Source organism: Oncorhynchus kisutch, linkage group LG16 (genome assembly GCF_002021735.2).
Source record: "Oncorhynchus kisutch isolate 150728-3 linkage group LG16, Okis_V2, whole genome shotgun sequence".
In the NCBI taxonomy this organism is placed as follows: Eukaryota; Metazoa; Chordata; class Actinopteri; order Salmoniformes; family Salmonidae; genus Oncorhynchus; species Oncorhynchus kisutch.
In genome coordinates, this window is record NC_034189.2 from 44551667 (window position 1) to 44573321 (window position 21655).

A 21655-nucleotide genomic window follows, 5' to 3' on the forward strand; every position below is an offset into this window, starting at 1 on the left:
CTGTTGTAACGGATATTGCCGTAGCACAAGCAAGACGTAGTCTACACATTGCATTGGGGCAAAAACAATTCGCGTTTTGTGTGATGTAATATTTGTAGTTTACTGCCATATAGTTAGCAGTCTGCCTCAAGTTTAGCCAATGTTTGCCAATATGCTAAACAATGGCTTAAACATTACGTCGCTATTGACTGCCTGTCTGTGACTTACTTGTACGATATGCTGTGTAGTCTACATATAACTTGCCTATCGGCATGTAACTCCCCTCCTGAATAAAATACGGAATTGCTAAACAACCTGTTTGTGTTCTGCTTATTTTTGCAATAGCTTACTGTTACAACAGATCTACGTTTCTTCGAACCGTCTCGTGAACAAGCGGAAGCAGAGTTATGGAGTGACTGAGCAGCAGCTGAGAGGTAGGCTAGTGGAACTTGCATCTAGGCATCTCCGTATTTTTTTGTAACATCAAGACAGAAAATCCGGACCGCAAATCCATTCTATTTAATACAGTCTATGTCAGACTTCCCCAAAAATTATTTTACTAATTTGTATTATTGGATTTCAGAAAACATTCACACAAACAATACAAGAAGATAACCAATGATAACCTGGATGGTTGATGCTATGTAATGGCCAATAAGAGGCTTTGAAGCCATCGGTCGCCATATTGGCACTCCCCAGAAGGAGCAGTCCTCCATAGGAATGAAAGGAATTCAACATCGTGTCAATGAAGGGACAAAATTGCATGTTTTTAAATATTTCTTTTTTTGTAGTGGGCAAAGTATCATTAGCACTCTCAAATGTGTTTTTTAAGGAATACGTTTTATATATATAATATAATGTTAAGTTCCCTTAATATAATTTAAATGTATGCATTAAGGTGTCTCTTATAGAACATACTTGTCAAAAACGAATGTAGACATTAATAAATGCATTTCAAAATCTTTTTTTACAACGGAGGGGAGTACCAAAATGGCTGATTGGTGGCTTTAAAACAGCGCCCCCTATCAGACATCTAGAGATATCATTGGCAATTAGCCATAATTATTGGCACCCTTGATAAAGATTAGCAAAAAATACTAAAATCCCTGTTTTCAATATTCTAGCACCCTCTCCTTGCGAGGATAATGACACTGAGCCTTTTTGTAAAATGTTTTATGAGAGAACACATTATTGGAGAACACATTGGGAGGGATCTTAGACCATTCCTCCATACATAATATTTCCAGATACTTGATATCATTCCTCTGCTCTTATGGACTGACCTCTTCAACTCAATCCACAGTCTTTCAATGGGGTTCAAGATGTTGATTGGTCATGAACAGTGATTGTGCCCGTAGAAATAGACGTGGCGTGTGCGCGCAGGGGGAGTGCAGGGTGTTCCTATTGGGGGCCCGAGTGAAAATGTTTGGGAACCCCTGACATAGACAATTAATGACAATACATTATTATTTAAGCTACCTTCCCATGCTTCTTTCTTATAATCTCCAAATTATTGGCTTTACTTTTTTATACATGGGTGTCGCAATTAGATCATTTAATTTGTTGTAATACATATCAATGACAAGAAGCCTATTGTTTAACAGATTTGCCTTCAATTGACATATACATTTCTTGCAATGCATTTATCAAAATTGGCAGGGATTTTGTGGTCTCTAAATGTGTGTTACTCAAACACACGAACGCATTGAGCAAACGTTGATCACGATAATATTTCCAATCGATATTGTTCAAGTAGCTTGAGTCATTTGCGGTCATGTCTAGACAATGGAAAAATAGATGTCACCACTGCTTCTTAGATGACTCTAGTGTCATGGACATAAGATATTCTCATGGTCATAAATGAAACACTGCTACTTAGAGAATGTAGTGGCAAAATGCAAATGTTTATCCATATTTCAGCTAACAGCATCCATAGTGGATCCATTACAAGGAATAAGCAACCCGTAAGGGTAAGGGCACGCCCAGGCACTGTGAGAGATCCATTCACACCCATTCAGTTGGGTGGCTGACGCGCGCTTGGGAACCTTTGTCACTCACTCACGTCGCTGTGTTTTCAGGGATTGTGGTGATTGAGAGAGATAGCCACTCTTGTTACTTAATGTTCCTCGCCCTTTCCAACTATGATCTGAGTGCCTCGAATTTGGAGACTTATGTGCGTGTCAGATGGTGGTGGCAGGGCGGAGATGTTACACATGAGAAGCGGTAAATTCGAGGAAATACACGGATACGTCAATATGGCGACAGCTGCCGCCTCCCCTGCTCGTTTTGAATCCACGACAATTAAGGTATGGCTACTAGCCTCACCTTCTCTTTCAGATTATACCTGTAGCCTGTGCTTATTGTTCGTGATAAGGCTACGCAACGTATTTAAAAGCAAACCACTGCACTTGTCGAGACGGATTTATTAACCATCAATCGATTCCTAACTTGTTTCACACCTTCATGTGTTTGGCTATGCGTCTCATGATGACAACATACCTGTGTCTCTGTTAGTAGCTTACCAATTTGTTTCTGTCTGCCGTTTGGTGTATGAGCCCCAAATTTGTGTTTTCTGTGTTGATTCGCGTTTCAGCACCATGGACAGCAGACGTGTTCAGAGAAAATCTGGCTACGCAGCAATACGTACTAATATGAACGGTTACTACGACTCATGTGTCACATTTAATGTATTGATTTAACAACCGTATGTATTGCTTTAATGTATGTCTTGAGTACATACTTATGTGTTGATAACAGCCTACATAAAGTCTCGAGGGATTCGTGTAACTTTGAACAGATCTGACAAATTCCAGCTGTGATATTGATCACAGGCCGAGTATGATATTCCCGAAGCTTCTTTATCCCTATCACAGACAGACATCATCATATTAAAACAACCTTTTTAAATGTGGAGGTCGACATTTTAAACATTCTTTGAATAAATGCCATCCACCCAGGACTACCTTTTGATTTGAAATGTATTCGGAAATGTAATGTCCATTCCAAACCCCTAATATACCAGACAGTATAGCTACCGATGCATGCTAGAACATGAGATACCATTTAATTCATCTTTAGAGTATAGAAATAATCAGTGTCTGCGGTGTTGTTAGACTCCAGGCAAAACAAGCCTTCAGAGACTGGTTCAGTTGGGGGAGTGTGTACTAGCATAGGGTCTAGTAAACCTCTCATAGGGCTCTTAGGTGACGTGCTGTCAACTAACTCACACATCGGAGCAGTGGATCCCCAGGCTGTCTTTAGAACACAAGCAGATGTGTTTATGAAGCTCCCTATGGGAAAAGCTAGCTAGCAAACAGTGACACAGATATTGTCTACAGTACAAAGAACCATAGGATATATGAGGTCACTGTAATTCCTCATTTATGCGCCTATTCCATGCCATGAATTAGAACAAAGGTGATTTCGAGTCACAACTTTATTTAGATAGTCCTGACAATCCATCTGTAGATGCTGAAACGATGGTCATACTATCAACAAACTCTCTGTTGATAAGCAACTGGTTGCTAAGGTTACGGTTAGGTTCAGAATAAGGGTTATAGGGTAAGGGCTAATGCTAGGATAAGGGTAACGGTTAAGTTTAGGGTTAGGATAAGGGTTAGGGTTAGTAGATAGTTAATTGAATTGTTATTTATAGTCTGTAGAAACACCAATCAACTCTGAAAACACCTACTTTGATGTCAGTTGCTCAAATGGCAATCAGAACCCAAATGGTGTTAACCTGATGAATGCAAATGTGATCCCTCCTCGGCTGGCCTAGGAGCCCCATGGAAGTGTATGCTGGGTGCTGTGCCACTGTTTTGGATGTGCCATGTGTCAGTAGTAGCCTCATAAGTCAGACAGTATAGGGTTGCAAGGTGACACAACTGCAGCTCCTCCATCGTTTCAGAAATATTACATGGTAAAGACTGACAATGAAGGCTATGTCAGTAGTACCATTCTGTTACGAGGATCACAGTGCTAAAGATGTGATGAGAGAGGAGCCGGTGGGGGAACACAGTCCTATTCCCTGGCCCCTGCTCCCAGACAGGGAGGCCCCCACTGCCCTCACTGACCTCTGAATATGTGTTGTCTTAAAGGTACAGGCTTTGTTCTAAGGGCCCACTTGGGTTTTAGGGGAGTTCTTGTTTGTATTTCTCCCTGGGCCTCTGGAGGAAACAGGGTAGGCCTTTGGAGAGAGGTAAAAAAAGATAAATGGCGGAGAGGAAGGTGTGTGTGGGCGTTGATTGATGTTGATGGAGAATCAGGCCATGGTGAGAGAGAAAATGAGTGTTTATTTCCATCACAGATGTATCCACAATGAGTGTGATCTATCCACAGCTGTTGGCTGTTTTTAAATCAACCACAGTGGCAGTGACAACCCTGGGGACATATTGAAAGTCACCTACATAGAATTACATTTTAATAAGCTTAAAAAATCTCTGTGGTCAGCTATATCTCATTTAACTTGGTGACCACTTCCCTTCTCATACAAATATAATTTTTAATTCGGCTGAAACAGGCTTCTGATGTCCAGTTTGGTTGGCCTCGGCCAAGGCTGTCTGTGTCCCTCTGCATCAGTTCAGGTCCCTCTTCGGCTGTCACCAGCCTCAGCCCTCTCGCCTTGCCCTTGTCCCCGCCTATGACCCCCTGGGCATCTCGAAAGAAAGACTACCCAGAGTTCAATGCGGGCAGAGGAACTGTGCGAACCCTCTCTAATGTCTCCCTTCCTTTTCACTGTGTGTGTGTGTGTGTGTGTGTCTGGTTGACAGTCATCCAGGGTTTCACTCTCAACAGTAGATATATCTACATGCATGAGCTGCGTGCACATTACCCTGTAATGCTCTTACCACGTTGATGTCTTTAAGAGATAATATACTAGGATTAAGGATGCTACACTAAGTCTCTTTGATCGTCCATCAGAGAGAGAAATAAACCAGGTCCCTGTGTATGATGACGTAATGGTATATCTGAACATGGTGCTACAGTACAGTAATTTACAGCAGAAGTCATGGGAAATTAAGATTATATTGCCATTCATGTTTCAGTTGTACATATTTGACGTTCATTTTAGGGGGAGGGGAGAGTATTTGCCTAAACATACAGTAGAGTACTGGCTGTATCCCAGGCAACTTGCCATGCACAACATGTGCTGTAGGCTAAATGTTGTAGCTGGGCCTTCCTGATCTCCCTCCCTCCCTCTCTCCCCAGCCCCCTGCCCTGGCGGAGCCCCAAGCTTCCCTGTGAAGGAGCAACATGACAAGATGGCACAGCTGCTTGTACCGCCCGGACCTGACAGCTTCTGCCGCTTCTGTCCCGACTCGCTTGCCGCCATCGAAAGGCGCATTGCCGAGGAGGAGGCCCGGAAACCCCGCGTTGACCACTGTAGCGACAGCAATGACGACAACGAGCCTAAGCCCAACAGCGACATGGAGGCAGGGAAGTCTCTCCCCTTCATCTACGGGGACATCCCCCAAGGCTTTGTCTCCACCCCTCTGGAGGACCTGGACCCCTTCTACTCCAACCAGAAGGTACTGGTCACACCCACACCTAGCCTAAATTCCAGATCTGTTTGTGCTGTCTTGCCAACTCCTATTTCATGTCATATGGGACTCAGGCTAAACCCCACCCACAACCTTTAAGGTTTGGTCTATTTTTCTATTCAAAAGCATTATGATACATTCACAAGACATTGCAAGACTCCATGGCAATCACATTAGCCCCTGCTGGCCAATAATGACACATAGGAGTTCACAGAATGTTCAGAATTTTAAACAAAGCTAGCATACTGTGCTCCAAAGTGGAAACATGGTGCCATGTCCTTATGCTGCCTTCATGTGCCATGTTGTGTCCTCCTCAGATGGTGCCAAGGCTAACTAGCAGCCACACTCTAGGGTCCTCTATACATGGTGCCAAGGGTAACTAGCAGCCACACTCTAGGGTCCTCTATACATGGTGCCAAGGCTAACTAGCAGCCACACTCTAGGGTCCTCTATACATGGTGCCAAGGCTAACTAGCAGCCACACTCTAGGGTCCTCTATACATGGTGCCAAGGCTAACTAGCAGCCACACTCTAGGGTCCTTTATACATAGTGCCAAGGCTAACTAGCAGCCACACTCTAGGGTCCTCTATACATGGTGCCAAGGCTAACTAGCAGCCACACTCTAGGGTCCTCCATACATGGTGCCAAGGCTAACTAGCAGCCACACTCTAGGATCCTCCATACATGGTGCCAAGGGTAACTAGCAGCCACACTCTAGGATCCTCCATACATGGTGCCAAGGCTAACTAGCAGCCACACTCTAGGGTCCTCCATACATGGTGCCAAGGGTAACTAGCAGCCACACTCTAGGGTCCTCCTTACATGGTGCCAAGGCTAACTAGCAGCCAACACTCTAGGGTCCTCCTCAGATGGTGCCAAGCCTAACTAGCAGCCAATGCACAAGTGACAGGAACTGGGCGAAACTGTGGCCCCAGCTGAGTCTTTCATGTAATCATCAAGACACAATGTACTGTAGAAGCCCCTTCTGTAGGACGGCTGTTTACAGAGCCTACCTAACACTTTCACACTGCCATGATCAGACACACATACACACCCACATAGACGGAAACACACACACACACACACATATCATGAGTCCATCTGAGAGAGAGAGAGAGGGACTGCCTGGCTGCTCTCCTGTCCTCTGTGGTTTGAGCTTGCCAGACAGAAGGATCAACACCAATAGTAACAGGACCACAGGACAGCCTCAGCACACCATCAACACTGGAGGACAATGTCTTGGCCTTGCCTTGGTGCTGTGGTGGTGTGTACAGCTGGGATGGGTGTGTTTCACAGCCACAGTCACTTCTTGTAGTCTTAGTTCCATAGTCAGTTGAAGGTGTACTACATATTACTGCATTTCATTTGGGCAACTCAACTCTTCCTCACTCTCTCTCTCTCTCTCTGTCTCTCGGTCTCTTTCAGACATTTATAGTATTAAATCGCGGCAAGGCAATATTCCGTTTCAACGCCACTCCTGCCTGTTACATCCTAAGTCCCTTCAATCCTCTACGGAGAATAGCAATTGCAGTTTTAGTACACTCATATCCTTTCACATCTATATCAAGGTTTGGTTTGATATAGTTTGGTGTCATATAGAGCAAATACGTGAGAGTAATGTGACTAAATTGTATGTTGACTTTGAAAATATGTTATGGTAGTGGGGTCCCTGAGTGGTTTGTGACCATGTGACCTGACCAAGAAAAACTGTGGGTCGATATTTCTAGGCTGTATAGGGCATGGAGTTTTTCCGGGTAATTTTTTATAAAAAATATATATTTCACCTTTACAAGTTCTCATTTACAACTGCGACCTGGCCAAGATAAAGCAAAGCAGTGCGACACAAACAACAACACAGAGTTACACATGGAACAATAAACATACAGTCAATAATACAATAGAAAAAGTCTATATACAGTGTGTGCAAATGAGGTAGGATAAGGCAGGTAAGGCAATGAATAGGCCATAGTGAGTGGCTAAATAATTACCATATAGCAATTAAACACTGGAGTGATACATGTGCAGAAGATGAGTGTGCAAGTAGAGATACTGGGGTGCAAAGGAGCAAAATAAAAATAAAAAATAACAGTATGGAGATGAGGTAGTTGTATGGTATATTTACAGATGGGCTATGTACAGGTGCAGTGATATGTGAGCTGCTTTCACAGCTGGTGCTTAAAGCTAGTGAGGGAGATGTGAGTCTCCAGCTTCAGTGATTTTTGCAGTTCGTTCCAGTCCTCTCCATTCCTCCCCAATTAAATGGCAGCAGAGATGGAAAGAAAGGTGGCCGAAGGAGTAATTTGCTTTGGGGGTGACCAGTGTAATATACCTGCTGTAGCGCGCTCTACGGGTGGGTGCTGCTATGGTGACCAGTGAGCTGAGATAAGGCGGGGCTTTACCTAGAAAATACTTATAGATGACCTGGAGCCTGTGGGTTTGGCGACGAATATGAAGCGAGGGCCAGCCAACGAGAGCATACAGGTTGCAGTGGTGGATAGTATATCGGGTTTTGGTGACAAAACGGATAGCCTATGGCCTATGGTCACGGAACACTCTGGGCCTAATCCTCATTATTAGTTAGCCTTGATGTGACATTGCTTTACATGTGTCTCTGAACGTGTTCGGTTCTTTCCTTGACTTGTGTCTCTGTACGATGTTCAGCATGTTGATCATGTTCACCATTCTGACCAACTGTGCTTTTATGACTCTGAGCAACCCCCCGGACTGGGCCAAGAATGTTGAGTAAGTAATTTACGTATATTCTAGATTTAATTCCTATAGGTTACTTATTATTGGCTGTTACACTATTCAATTAACACCAGTTTTTCGAGCTTCCTTTGTAAGACACAAGATACAATTCTGTTTCCAGTGTGAGAATGCGTAATTGCGTTTCTCAGACATTTTTACTGTGAGAAACCATAAGAAATTAATTAGCATGACAATTCAAACATTGGCTACTCTCTAGTATCCACCACAGGAGGTTGGTGGCACCTTAATTGGGGAGAAATGGTGAGGAATAAGTGGAATTGTATCAAATACATCAAACACAAGGTTTGATGCAATTCCATTCGCACCGTTCCAGCCATTATTATGAGCCGTCCTCCCCTCAGCAGCCTCCACTGATATCCACACTAGCAGAAGACTTACAATTGTTTTCTTGCCATCAAAATTGGAACAGAGCCGACACTGGCACAGGACAAATAGTGTTGTTTTGGTCTAGCCGGAAAACAGGCATAAGGTTTTGATTGAATAGGGCTGTTGTTGTTGACTTCCATAGCAACCATCATAATGCCTTTCTGTCTTGGTTTGATCAGGTACACGTTCACAGGGATTTACACATTCGAGTCTCTCATTAAAATCTTGGCGAGGGGGTTCTGTGTGGGGAAGTTCACCTTCCTCAGGGATCCATGGAACTGGTTGGACTTCATGGTCATCTCCATGGCGTAAGTATTACCACAGATGTACAGCTGAAGTCGGAAGTTTACAAACACTTAGGTTGGAGTTATTAAAACTTGTTTTTCAACCACTCCACAAATATCTTGTTAACAAACTATAGTTTTGGCAAGGCGGTTAGGACATCTACTTTGTGCATGACACAAGTCATTTTTACAACAAGATTATACAGATTATTTCACTTATAATTCACTGTATCACAATTCCAGTGGGTCAGAAGTGTACATACACTAAGTTGACTGTGCCTTTAAACAGCTTGGAAAATTCCAGAAAATGCTGTCATGAGTTTAGAAGCTTCTGATAGGCTAATTGACATAATTTCAGTCAATTGGATGTATTTCAACGCCTACCTTCCAGCTCAGTGCCTCTTTGCTTGACATCATGGGAAAATCAAAAGAAATTAGCCAAGACCTCAGAAAAACAATTGTAGACCTCCACAAGTCTGGTTCATCCTTGGGAGCAATTTCCAAATGCCTGAAGGTACCATGTTCATCTGTCCAAACAGTATTACGCAAGTATAAACACCATGGGACCGCACAGCTGTCATACCACTCAGGAAGGAGATGCGTTCTGTCTCCCAGAGATGAACGTACTTTGGTGCAAAAAGTGCAAATCAACCCCAGAACAACAGCAAAGGACCGTGTGAAGATGCTGGAAGAAACAGGTACAAAAGTATTTATATCCACAGTAAAATGAGTCCTATATCGACATAACCTGAAAGGCCCCTCAGCAAGGAAGAAGCCACTGCTCCAAAACCGCCATAAAAAAACAGACTACGGTTTGCAACTGCACATGGGGACAAAGATCATACTTTTTGGAGAATGTCCTCTGGTCTGATGAAACAAAAATAGAAATAGAAAATGATGTGCATATATTGAAGCAACATCTCAAGACATCAGTCAGGAAGTTAAAGCTTGGTTGCAAATGGGTCTTCCAAATGGATAATGACCCTAAGCATACTTCCAAAGTTGTGGCAAAATGGCATAAGGACAACAAAATCAAGGTATTGGAGTGGCCATCACAAAGTCCTGACCTCAGTCATATAGAACATTTGTGGGCAGAACTGAAAAAGTGTGTGCAAGCAAGGAGGCCTACAAACCTGACTCAGTTCCACCAGCTCTGTCAGGAGGAATGGGCATGAATTCACCCAACTTATTGTGGGAAGCTTGTGGAAGGCTACCCGAAACGTTTGGCCCAAGTTAAACAATTTAAAGGCAATGCTACCAAATAATAATTGAGTGTATGTAAACTTTTGAACCTCTGGGAATGTGATGAAAGTAATAAAAGCTGAAATAAATAATTTACTCTACTATAATTCTGCCATTTCAAATTCTTAAAATAAGTGGTCATCCTATCTGACCTAAGACAGGGAAGGATTAAATGTCAGGAATTGTGAAAAACTGAGTTTAAATGTATTTGGCTAAGGTGCATGTAAACCTACGACTTCAACTGTATGGATGACATATTTCCAGCTAGGGTCAATAGAATAGGATATTATCTAGCATTGCTGACTATATCAACAACAAGCATGTTTGATTATAGGATGATGTATGTATTCCTCCTTTTTTAAGTATAATTAATATAACACTTCACTACAAAACTACTACTCATGTCACTAATCCAAATATCAATATACACTGACTATACCAAACATTAGGAATACCTTCAGATGCTCCCCCCCCCCCACCCCCACCCCACGCTCAAAATGCTGGCCCATGACTAGTGTGAAAAACCCAGCAGCATTGCAGTTCTTGACACAAACCGGTGTGCCTGGCCCCTACTACCACACCCCATTCAAAATCTTTTGTCTTGCCCATTCACCCCCTGAATGGCACAAATACACAATTCATGTCTCAATTGTCTCGAGGCTTAAACATCTTTCATTAACCTGTCTCCTCCCCTTCATCTACACTGATTGGAGTGGATTTAATAAGTGACATCAATAAGGGATCCTAGCTTTCACCTGGATTCACCTGTTCAGTCTATGTCATGGAAAGTGCAGGTGTCCTTAATGTTTCTACGCTCTGTGGATATTCTGATTCTGCCATGTAACTGGAAGGACTGGTTTGAAAAGTGTGGACACGGAGGTCTGTCAGGCCACAGAGGTCTGTCAGGCCACAGAGGTCTGTCAGGCCACAGAGGTCTGTCAGGACACAGAGGTCTGTCAGGACACAGAGGTCTGTCAGGACACAGCGGTTAGAGTTATGAGGTCAGAGCAGTGCTCTACACTCAACACTCTAGACCAGTGGTATTCAAACTTTTTCAGTGGAGACCCCATTTTTTTGGGCCAGAATTTCTGGGGACCCCGTTTATTTTGTTCTCGCGACCCCACCCCAAATCTAATGATGCAGCCATAATTCATTACATTTCTATTTTTACATTAACAACTAGCCATCAATTAATTTCATTTGAATCTCTCTTCAAAATGAAAAGAAACCATGAACTACATTTACTAAATAAAATTGTATTTTTCAAGTCATCTTTCTCAAAAACGTATATACTGTATGTATGATATCTAACGTACTCCTGTTTATGGTGTAGTGCATTTGATCTAATTAATTCCACTGTGAAAGTGTGTGCTTGACGTGTATTCATATGCGCGTATGTGTGTACCTGCGTCTGTATGTGTGTGTGTGTGTGTGTGTGCATTTGCAAGTATGTCAGCGTACAACGCTGATTTTTAACTGTGCATTTAATCCTGCAGGTATGTAACAGAGTTTGTAAACCTAGGCAATGTTTCAGCTCTGCGCACTTTCAGAGTTTTGCGAGCTTTGAAAACTATCTCGGTAATCCCAGGTAAGAACCTATGCCTGCTCTCACACCCGTCAGCCAAGATGTCTTTTGTTTGTGACATTTGTCGACCCCCCCCCCAACCCCCAACCCCCTTGTGTTGTCATGGTGTGTGTCCTGGGTGTGTGAATTCCCCCTTCCTTCCCTCGCTCCTCCTCCCTCCCCCAAACCTCCCCCTGCTGCCTTCCCTTACAGATATGTGACAGAGTTTGTGGACCTGGGTAATGTCTCGGCCCTCAGAACCTTCAGGGTTCTCCGAGCCCTCAAAACTATATCAGTCATCCCAGGTGAGAGAGCCCATGTCAGAGGTTAAAGGTTAAACACTTAAATGCTAGCAACAAGGCTATAAGCTAACAGCTAATGGCTAATTCACTCCATCTGAGACACAGTAACTGCTCATCTCACGTTTAGCTTAGCCTAGCCTTGTTGCCTCTGTCACGCTGCCTTTCCAAAGGCCAGTAAAAGCAGGAATCCGGGCCCACTCCATCGAGATGGAAAAGATTCCACACTTTTAGACACATGATGTTACTTTCACTTTCTTCCTGTAATTCTCTTTCTTTGTTATCTTGCCCTTTGGGGAATTTAGGTAGAATATTTATGATTTGTTTATCTTTTTATGCATGAGACATTGCAAAAGCCAATTTGTGTGGTGAGCATTTGTGTCTAGGGTTCCCCCTCTGTCCTTGTTCTATGTTGCATGTATGTCCTGTTCACTGTGTATGGTGGTTGTTGAATAGGGATGTACTAGAGTGATGCTAGGCAATGCCATGACACACACTCTCACAAAGTTGTCATCTCTCTGTTTCATGGATGAACCAATCACATCATTGAACCCATGATTAGTGGGGGTCTCTAACCTCAACCTACATCAGCCCGCTTTCAAATCAAAATGTATTTGTCACATGCGCCGAATACAACACATGTAGAGACCTTACAGTGAAATGCTTACTTACAAGCCCTTAACCAACAATGCAGTTTAAAGAAAAATACAAATAACATAAGAAGTAAAAGTAAGAAATAATTCAAGAGCAGCAGTAAAATAACAATAGCGAGTCTATGCACAGGGGGTACCGGTACAGAGACAATGTGTGGGGGCAGCGGTTAGTTGAAGTAATTGAGGTAATATGTACATGTAGGTAGAGTTATTAAAGTGATAATAACAGAGATAATAATAACAGAGAGTAGCAGCAGCATAAAAGGGGGGTGGGCAATGCAAATAGTCTGTTTGATTAGATGTTCAGCAGTTTTATGTCTTGGGGGTAGAAGCTGTTTAGAAGCCTCTTGGACATAGACTTGGCGCTCTGCTACCGCTTACCATGTGGTAGCAGAGAGAAGAGTCTATAACTAGGGTGGCTGGAGTCTTTGACAATTTTTGGGGCCTTCCTCTGACACCGCCTGGCATAGAGGTCCTGAATGGCAGGAAGCTTAGCCCCAGTGATGTACTGGGCCGTACGCACTACCCTCTGTAGTGCCTTGCTGTCGGAGGCTGAGCAGTTTCCATACCATGCAGTGATGCAACCCATCAGGATGCTCTCAATGGTGCAGCTGTAGAACGTTTTGAGGATCTGAGGACCTGTGCCAAATCTTTTCAGTCTCCTGAGTGGGAATAGGTTTTGTTGTGTCTTCTTCATGACTGTCTTGGTGTGCTTGGACCATGTTAGTTTGTTGGTGATGTGGACACCAAGGAACTTGAATCTTTCAACCTGCTCCAATACAGCCCATCGATGAGAATGGGGACGTGCTCGGGCCTCCTTTTCCTGTAGTCCACAATCATCTCCTTTGTCTTGATCACGTTGAGGGAGAGGTTGTTGTACTGGCACCACACAGCCAGGTCTCTGACCTCCTCCCTATAGAGGTCAGAGACCCTATAGTCATTGTCGGTGATCAGGCTTACCACTGTTGTGTCATCTGCAAACTTAATGATGGTATTGTAGTCGTGCCTGGCCGTGCAGTCATGAGTGAACAGGTAGTACAGGAGGGGACTGAGAACGCACCCCTGAGGGGCCCCTGTGTTGAGGATCAGCGTGGCGGATGTGTTGTTACCTACCCTTACCACCTGGGGGCGGCTGTCAGGATGTCCAGGATCCAGTTGCAGAGGGAGATGTTTAGTCCCAGGGTCCTTAGCTTAGTGATGAGCTTTGAGGGCACTATGGTGTTGAACGCTGAGCTGTAGTCAATGAATAGCATTCTCACATAGGTGTTCCTTTTGTCCAGGTGGGAAAGGGCAGTGTGGAGTTCAATAGAGACTGCATCATCTGTGAATCTGTTGGGGTGGTATGTAAATTGGAGTGGGTCTAGGGTTTCTGGGATAATGGCGTTAATGTGAGCCATGACCAGCCTTTCAAAGCACTTCATGGCTACAAATGGGAGTGATATGGGTGGGTAGTCATTTTGTCAGGTTACCTTAGTGTTCTTGGGCACAGTGACTATGGTGGTCTGCTTGAAACATGTTGGTATTACAGACTCGGACAGGGAGAGGTTGAAAATGTCAGTGAAGACTCTTGCCAGTTGGTCAGCGCATGCTCAGAGTACATGTCCTGGTAATCCGTCTGGCCCTACGGCCTTGTGAATGTTGACCTGTTTAAAGGTCTTACTCACATCGGCTGCGGAGAGCATGATCACAGAGTCGTCCGGAATAGCTGATGCTCTCATGAATGTTTCAGTGTTACTTGCCTCAAGTGAGTATAGAAGTAATTTAGCTCATCTGGTAGGCTTGTGTCACTGGGCAGCTCTCGGCTGTACTTCCCTTTGTAGTCTGTAATAGTTTGCAAGCCCTGCCACATCCGACGTGCATCGGAGCCAGTGTAGTACGATTCGATCTTAGTCCTAGATTGACGCTTTGCCTGTTTGATGGTTCGTCGGAGGGCATAGCTGGATTTCTTTTAAGCTTCCAGGTTAGAGTCCCGCTCCTTGAAAGCAGCAGCTCTACCCTTTAGCTCAGTGCGGATGTTGCCTGTAATCCATGGCTTCTGGTTGGGGTATGTACGTACAGTCATTATGGGGACGACATCATCAATGCACTTATTGATGAAGCCAATGACTGATGTGGTTTACTCCTCAATGCCATCGGAAAAATCCTGGAACATATTCCGGTCTGTGCTAGCAAAACAGTCTGTAGAAAAACTGTAGTTTAGCATCTGCTTAGCATCACTAAAACCCCAACACACTTAGTCCCTATCAAACTGAATGATCACAATTTGTCTATTATGTCATTATTACATTGCTGTACAGATCACTACGTAATGATATGATATGATATCTGTAGTGATCTGAGTCTATTCAAAATGAGACATTCTGTGTAGACAGTTTGCCAGGGGTTTATCTAAGTGTGTTAAGAACTGGGTGATCTTAACACCAACAACACCATCTCTGGAGAGATCCACGATCCTCAACCAGCTCCTGTATGAATGTCATACAGAAACTTGACATATGAATCTCCTATGCTGCTTGCTAGCTATCATTGGGGGCTGAAGCATTTCTACATACCTTAGCATTTCTATACTACATTTCTATACCATATTATGTATCTGTTCTATTAACCAGTTGGAGCTGTTAACCAGGACTGTGCGTCGTCCCTCCCTTACAGGACTAAAGACCATCGTGGGCGCTCTGATCCAGTCGGTCAAGAAGCTCTCCGACGTCATGATCCTCACCGTTTTCTGTCTCAGCGTCTTCGCCCTGATTGGCCTCCAGCTCTTCATGGGCAACCTGAGGCAGAAGTGTATCCGCAACCTCGCCAATGACACGACACCCGACGACCGCCTGAACAGAACTCTGGGAACTCCAGACTTAAATGGAACCGATTTCAACGGAACCGATTTCAACATCACTAGCTCCATAAACTGGACTGAGTACATCAACAATGAGAGTAAGTTAAGTGCTTGTTTGTCTGCAGGGGCGCCGGGGTAATGAGGGTCGTGTTCTATACCTCAGACAGTATCTGAGTCACACTACTCAGACAGTCTTCATATTCTGTGTAATAAAACCAGACAGCCCATGCCCTGCCCAATTTATGTGAAGCAGCGTTATAAAGAGTGACAGCGATTGGCCGGAAGGCCGGGGCAAGTGCAAGTAGTGCCCGGTGGGAAATTGTGGCGGATAATTGCCCCCACAATAACCCCCTGCTCCCCATCCCCCCCTACACCCTGTCTGTGTGTGAGAAAACAGGCACATAGAGAGAGAGAGAGAGAGAGAGAGCGAGAGAGAGAGAGGGAGAGAGAGAGAGAGAGAGAGAGAGAGAGAGGGAGAGGGCTCCTCACCGGCAGGCAGGCAGGCAGGCAGGCAGGCAGGCAGGCAGGCGGACACACAGACCAGACCAGCAAACATATGACACTGATGTCATGGGGAGAGAGGGGACAAGGCGGAAAGGGAGGGGGAGATAAATGAAGAAGAGAGAAAGGGTAGAGTGAAAATGGTCTAAGGATAAAGAGGAAATGGATTTACAAAGATAGAGAGAGCGAGAGCGGGAGAGAGAAGATAGAGAAAACGGGAAAATGACAGTCAGTGTTGATGATGGAACTGATGCAATATCATGCAAATAAATCCATTTGAGTGAGAGATGGAAAAATGGAGAGAGTAATGGAGGACGTGAGTCACAGAGGTCTGGGAGGGAGGTGTAGCAGTTAGCTGGGTGAGAGGTCCAGTAAGCCTCTCCATCTCTCTGCAGCCTGCAGCTTTTAGTATTCAAGGCCAGTAGGTCACGGGGTCAAACTCTCTCTTGGACGACTCTGTCCTCTTCCCCTGAGCTGTTGTACACTGTCAAACAGACAGTATATGTCTCCTTGACCTCCGGTCTCAGGGGATGCATTGGTTTATATCCTTGTATAATGCAATGTTTAGTCCTTGCATCCTTTGTTTTTGTGAATTATTTATTTATTGACAACAATCTATCATTCACCCCCAGTAGTGGCTATGGTGTTTATTGTGGTCCTCCTTGGTCCATAGTGTTCCAGGTATGGTCATGATGAGATATTGTTAGAGTTATTACCTCTGCACTATATACAGTGCCTTGCGAAAGTATTCGGCCCCCTTGAACTTTGCGACCGTTTGCCACATTTCAGGCTTCAAACATAAAGATATAAAACTGTATTTTTTGTGAAGAATCCTCTCTTTTCTCCCTGCCCGCCTCCCTCCTCTCTTTTCTCCCTGCCCGCCTCCCTCCTCTCTTTCCTCCCTGCCCGCCTCCCGCCTCCCTCCTCTCTTTTCTCCCTCCTCTATTTCCTCCCTGCCCGCCTCCCTCCTCTCTTTTCTCCCTGCCTGCCTCCCTCCTCTCTTTCCTCCCTGCCTGCCTCCCTCCCTCCTCTCTTTTCTCCCTCCCTGCCTGCCTCCCTCCTCTCTTTTCTCCCTGCCCGCATCCCTCCTCTCTTTCCTCCCTGCCAGCCTCCCTCCTCTCTTTCCTCCCTCCTCACTTTCCTCCCTGCCAGCCTCCCTCCTCTCTTTCCTCCCTCCTCGCTTTCCTCCCTGCCAGCCTCCCTCCTCTCTTTCCTCCCTCCTCTCTTTCCTCCATGCCTGCCTCCCTCCTCTCTTTCCTCCCTGCCTGCCTCCCTCCTCTCTTTCCTCCCTGCCTGCCTGCCTGCCTGCCTGCCTGCCTGCCTGCCTGCCTGCCTGCCTCCCTCCCTCCCTCCTCTCTTTTCTCCCTGCCCGCCTCCCTCCTCTCTTTCCTCCCTGCCTGCCTCCTTCCTCTCTTTCCTCCCTGCCTGCCTCTCTCCACTCTTTCCTCCCTGCCTGCCTCCCTCCTTTCGTCGAGCGCTCCTCAACATATTGACTGATTGTTCCTCTCTCTGTTCCTCCTTCTAGGTAATTACTATTACCTCCTCAACCGCAGGGACGCCCTCCTCTGTGGGAATGGCAGTGGAGCCGGGTGAGACTTGACAACATCCTTTATTTACATAGCCAATTACATTCACCAACCCAGCCTCAACACGCATACGGAGTTACTGAGCACGATTACATGCGCACAATAAATATGATTATTGTGCACTGTCAGATGAATTCAATAGTTTGATTAAAACCTTTACGTGCTTTGCAAGAAGAACGGTTTACCTAATAATCATGTTTAAATGGACACATCTGAAAATCAGCCGACAAGATAAACGTTTTACAACACTGAACATGTCATTTTTTGCAAAGACTATTTGATTGAGTTTGGACAAATGAAGTTTGTTTGTGAAAAATATTTCAAAGATGCATCCTTTCAGTTATTCCGAACTCACTTCCCTCACTCATAAGAGGGAGGCTTATGCTTCCGGTCCTGGCACATGCACAGATCAAATACACCACTGGAAAGGCCGATAAAGCTGTTTACATGTCCTAATCATTAGAAAGATTGCTCAGAAAACCAGGTGTTTTAATCAACTTTGACCTTACGCCGATTAAGATAATCAGATTAAGGTGTTTACATGACTAATGCCATACTCGGCCTTCTGCCATAATCAGTTTAATATCGAGTTATTAGTGTGCATGTAAGCATACTCACTTGTTTCCTTAACACTTAGGCATTGACGACATGCTAACTAGAATAGAGCACTTGGTGTTAATACAAGAGAGTGGAGAGGACTATACTATTTCAGCAGAATTGATTCATTTGATGCAGTCAAGTCGGTCTAATAAAAACGAGTGCCACTTACAGTGGATAGTGTTAATGTAGTCAGGCTGATCTTAGTGAATCAAATCATATTCAGTGTACGTACAGTTAAGTCGATCGAATGAAAACCAATGCTGCTCAGTGGACGCTGTAAATATCCACTGTATCGCTCTGTACTGTACAAGTGGCTTGTGGCAGTGGTTTAGTGACCACCACATGGTTGCTGACTTGTGTGTTGTGTATGGGGTTCTTCACCACAGGTTGTGCCCAGAGGGATTCACATGCATTAAGGCGGGCAGGAACCCAGACTACGACTACACAAGCTTCGACTCGTTTGGCTGGGCCTTCCTGTCCCTGTTCAGACTCATGACCCAGGACTTCTGGGAAAACCTCTACCAACAGGTGGGCCAAAGCTATTGGTTAGAAACAAAATGGCCGCTCACTGTTTGCTGATCTGATATGCTTGACCCCTTTTAGTGCTTTTTCATTGAAAATAACAGTGAAAAAACTCAGGAATACTGGTAAAGAAAAGAAAATGTATATAATGAAAACAATTATCTATCTCCCTTCCTCTCTCTCTCCCTCCCCTCCCTCTTTCTCTCTCCCTCCCTCCCCTTCCTCTATCCCTCTCTCCCTCCCTCCCCTTCCTCTATCCCTCTCTCCCTCCCTCCCCTTCCTCTATCCCTCTCTCCCTCCCTCCCTTCTTCTATCCCTCTCTCCCTCTCTCCCTCCCTCCCCTTCCTCTGTCCCTCTCTCCCTCTCTCCCTCCCTCCCCTTCCTCTATCCCTCTCTCCCTCCCTCCCCTTCCTCTATCCCTCTCTCCCTCCCTCCCTTCCTCCATCCCTCTCTCCCTCTCTCCCTCCCTCCCCTTCCTCTATCCCTCTATCCCTTCCTCTATCCCTCTCTCCCTCTCTCCCTCCCTCCCCTTCCTCTATCCCTCTCTCCCTCCCTCCCCTTCCTCTATCCCTCTCTCCCTCCCTCCCCTTCCTCTATCCCTCTCTCCCTCCCTCCCCTTCCTCTATCCCTCCCTCTCTCTCTCCCTCCCCTCCCTCTTTCTCTCTCTCTCCCTCCCCTCCCTCTTTCCCTCTCTCTCCCTCCCCTTCCTCTCTCCCTCTCTCCCTCCCTCCCCTTCCTCTATCCCTCTCTGTCTCCCTCCCCTTCCTCTATCCCTCCCTCTCTCTCTCCCTCCCCTCCCTCTATCCCTCTCTCTCTCCCTCCCCTCCCTCTATCCCTCTCTATCTCCCTCCCCTCCCTATATCCCTCTCTCTCTCTCCCTCCCCTCCCTATATCCCTCTCTCTCTCCCTCCCCTCCCTCTATCCCTCTCTCCCTCCCCTCCCTCTATCCCTCTCTCCCTCCCCTCCCTCTATCCCTCTCTCCCTCCCCTCCCTCTATCCCTCTCTCTCCCTCCCCTCCCTATATCCCTCTCTCCCTCCCCTCCCTATATCCCTCTCTCTCTCCCTCCCCTTCCTCTCTCCCTCTCTCCCTCCCCTCCCTATATCCCTCTCTCTCTCCCTCCCCTCCCTCTATCCATCTTCCCCCTCCCTCTATCTCTCCCTCTTTCCCCTCCCTAACTACCTACCTCCCTATCCCTCCCTCCCTCCCTCCCTCCCTCCCTCCCTCCCTCCCTCCCTCCCTCCCTCCCTCCCTCCCTCCCTCCCTCCCTCCCTCCCTCCCTCCCTCCCTCCCTCTCTCTCACTCTCACTCTCACTCTCACTCTCACTCTCTCTCTCTCTGTCTCCTCCTCTCTTTCTCTCCCTCCACCATCCCACTCTCTCTCTGTCTCCTTCTCTCTTCCTCCCCCTCTCTCTCCTTCCACCATCCCACTCTCTCTCTGTCTCCTCCTCTCTTCCTCCCCCTCTCTCCCGTCACCATCCCACTCTCTCTCTGTCTCCTTCTCTCTTCCTCCCCCTCTCTCTCCCCCCGCCGTCCCTCTCTCTCTCCCTCCCTCTTAGACCCTGCGAGCGGCGGGGAAGCCCTACATGATCTTCTTTGTGTTGGTGATCTTCCTGGGTTCCTTCTACCTGGTCAACCTGATCCTGGCTGTGGTGGCCATGGCCTACGACGAGCAGAACCAGGCCACCATAGAGGAGGCAGCCCAGAAGGAGGAGGAGTTCCAGGCCATGCTGGAGCAGCTCAAGAGACAGCAGGAGGAAGCATTGGTATTGGCTGATTTTCTGCTTGTGCATTTGCATTAGAGAGTTTGACTTTTTTTAAATCATTTGCATTTGAGTCATTACGCAGACCATCTTATCCAGAGCAATGACACAGTAGTGGGTGCATACAGTCCTCCCTGTCTTTCTCTGTCTTTCCCTACCCTGCCCTCTATTGCCCTTCTCTCTTAAGTCCATAATCCTCTCTTACATAAGTATGTCTTGGTGCTTGCTTGGTGTCAAGCTTCTACAGACAAGGGTGCTCCATTACTATGGAAACAAGAGGTAGATAGAGAAGGAATAATTACTCTGTGCGGTATTGGTAGTACAGTATTAGCTTCCGTGGAGGGAGGGAGGTTCCATCTGCTACACATAATTTATTATTTACAATAACAGCTTGACCAGCAAGTGTCCAGCAATACAATAATAACAAAAACATGGATATCACGAAGATGTTATACACTGAGTATAAGCATGGTTGCTTTTGAAAAATGAATGACTTTGTCTCCCATTCTTTTTGTTGTTGTAAATTAATCCACAGTTATTCAGGTTTTGCAGGGCTTGTAATTAAAGAGCAATTGGGTTGTTCACTTGCTTCCGGAACAGATAACCTTTTAATCTTTGACAGTTTCGTTAGGAAAACAGTCCGTTTGTGGGACAAAACACAGGCCTCCATTTTTAGAAGTTCTTTGAAGATGATTTGGGTATTTTTGTGTTGCCTGCTGCTCTGCTCTGTGCTCTGTCCACCAAAGACGGGTGGCGGTTGCCGTGACAACTGTGCTTGTGTGTGATTGGCTGGCAGGTTGCCGCGGCAGCAGCCACAGAGAGCCACGGAGAGTACAGCGGGAGAGGGGGGCCCTCCTCAGAAGCCTCCTCAGGGACCTCCAAACTCAGCTCCAAGAGTGCCAAGGAGAGAATGAACCGTCAGAAGAAGAGAAAAGAGAGGGGTGAGCACAAGAAGTTCCACAAGTCCGAGTCGGAGGACAGTATCAAGAGGCTAAGCTTCCGGTTTTCGATAGATGCCAACCGGCTGTCCTACGAGAAGAGATGCTCCTCACCCAACCAGGCGAGTACACAGTGAGGGGAAGGGGTCATTGTCTTAGTCACCATTGTCCTCATTACCATCATCTTCCTCATCACTCCACCGGGCGGAGTGTC

At 45.8% G+C, this 21655-nt stretch overlaps 1 protein-coding gene across 1 annotated transcript in view; it reads left to right on the forward strand.

The window, feature by feature from the left end:
* Positions 1-2002: 2002 nt before the first annotated feature.
* Positions 2003-21655, forward strand: part of LOC109890590 (sodium channel protein type 2 subunit alpha-like) — a 35769-nt gene continuing 16116 nt past the window's right edge. Inside the window, exons 1-11 of the mRNA XM_031792512.1 lie at positions 2003-2285; positions 5188-5507; positions 6946-7064; positions 8173-8262; positions 8835-8963; positions 11959-12050; positions 15350-15631; positions 17560-17623; positions 18607-18748; positions 20300-20506; positions 21300-21563. Coding sequence (XP_031648372.1) covers positions 5241-5507; positions 6946-7064; positions 8173-8262; positions 8835-8963; positions 11959-12050; positions 15350-15631; positions 17560-17623; positions 18607-18748; positions 20300-20506; positions 21300-21563 — 1656 coding nt within the window. The 5' untranslated portion in view covers positions 2003-2285; positions 5188-5240. The remainder of the gene's footprint in view (positions 2286-5187; positions 5508-6945; positions 7065-8172; positions 8263-8834; positions 8964-11958; positions 12051-15349; positions 15632-17559; positions 17624-18606; positions 18749-20299; positions 20507-21299; positions 21564-21655) is intronic.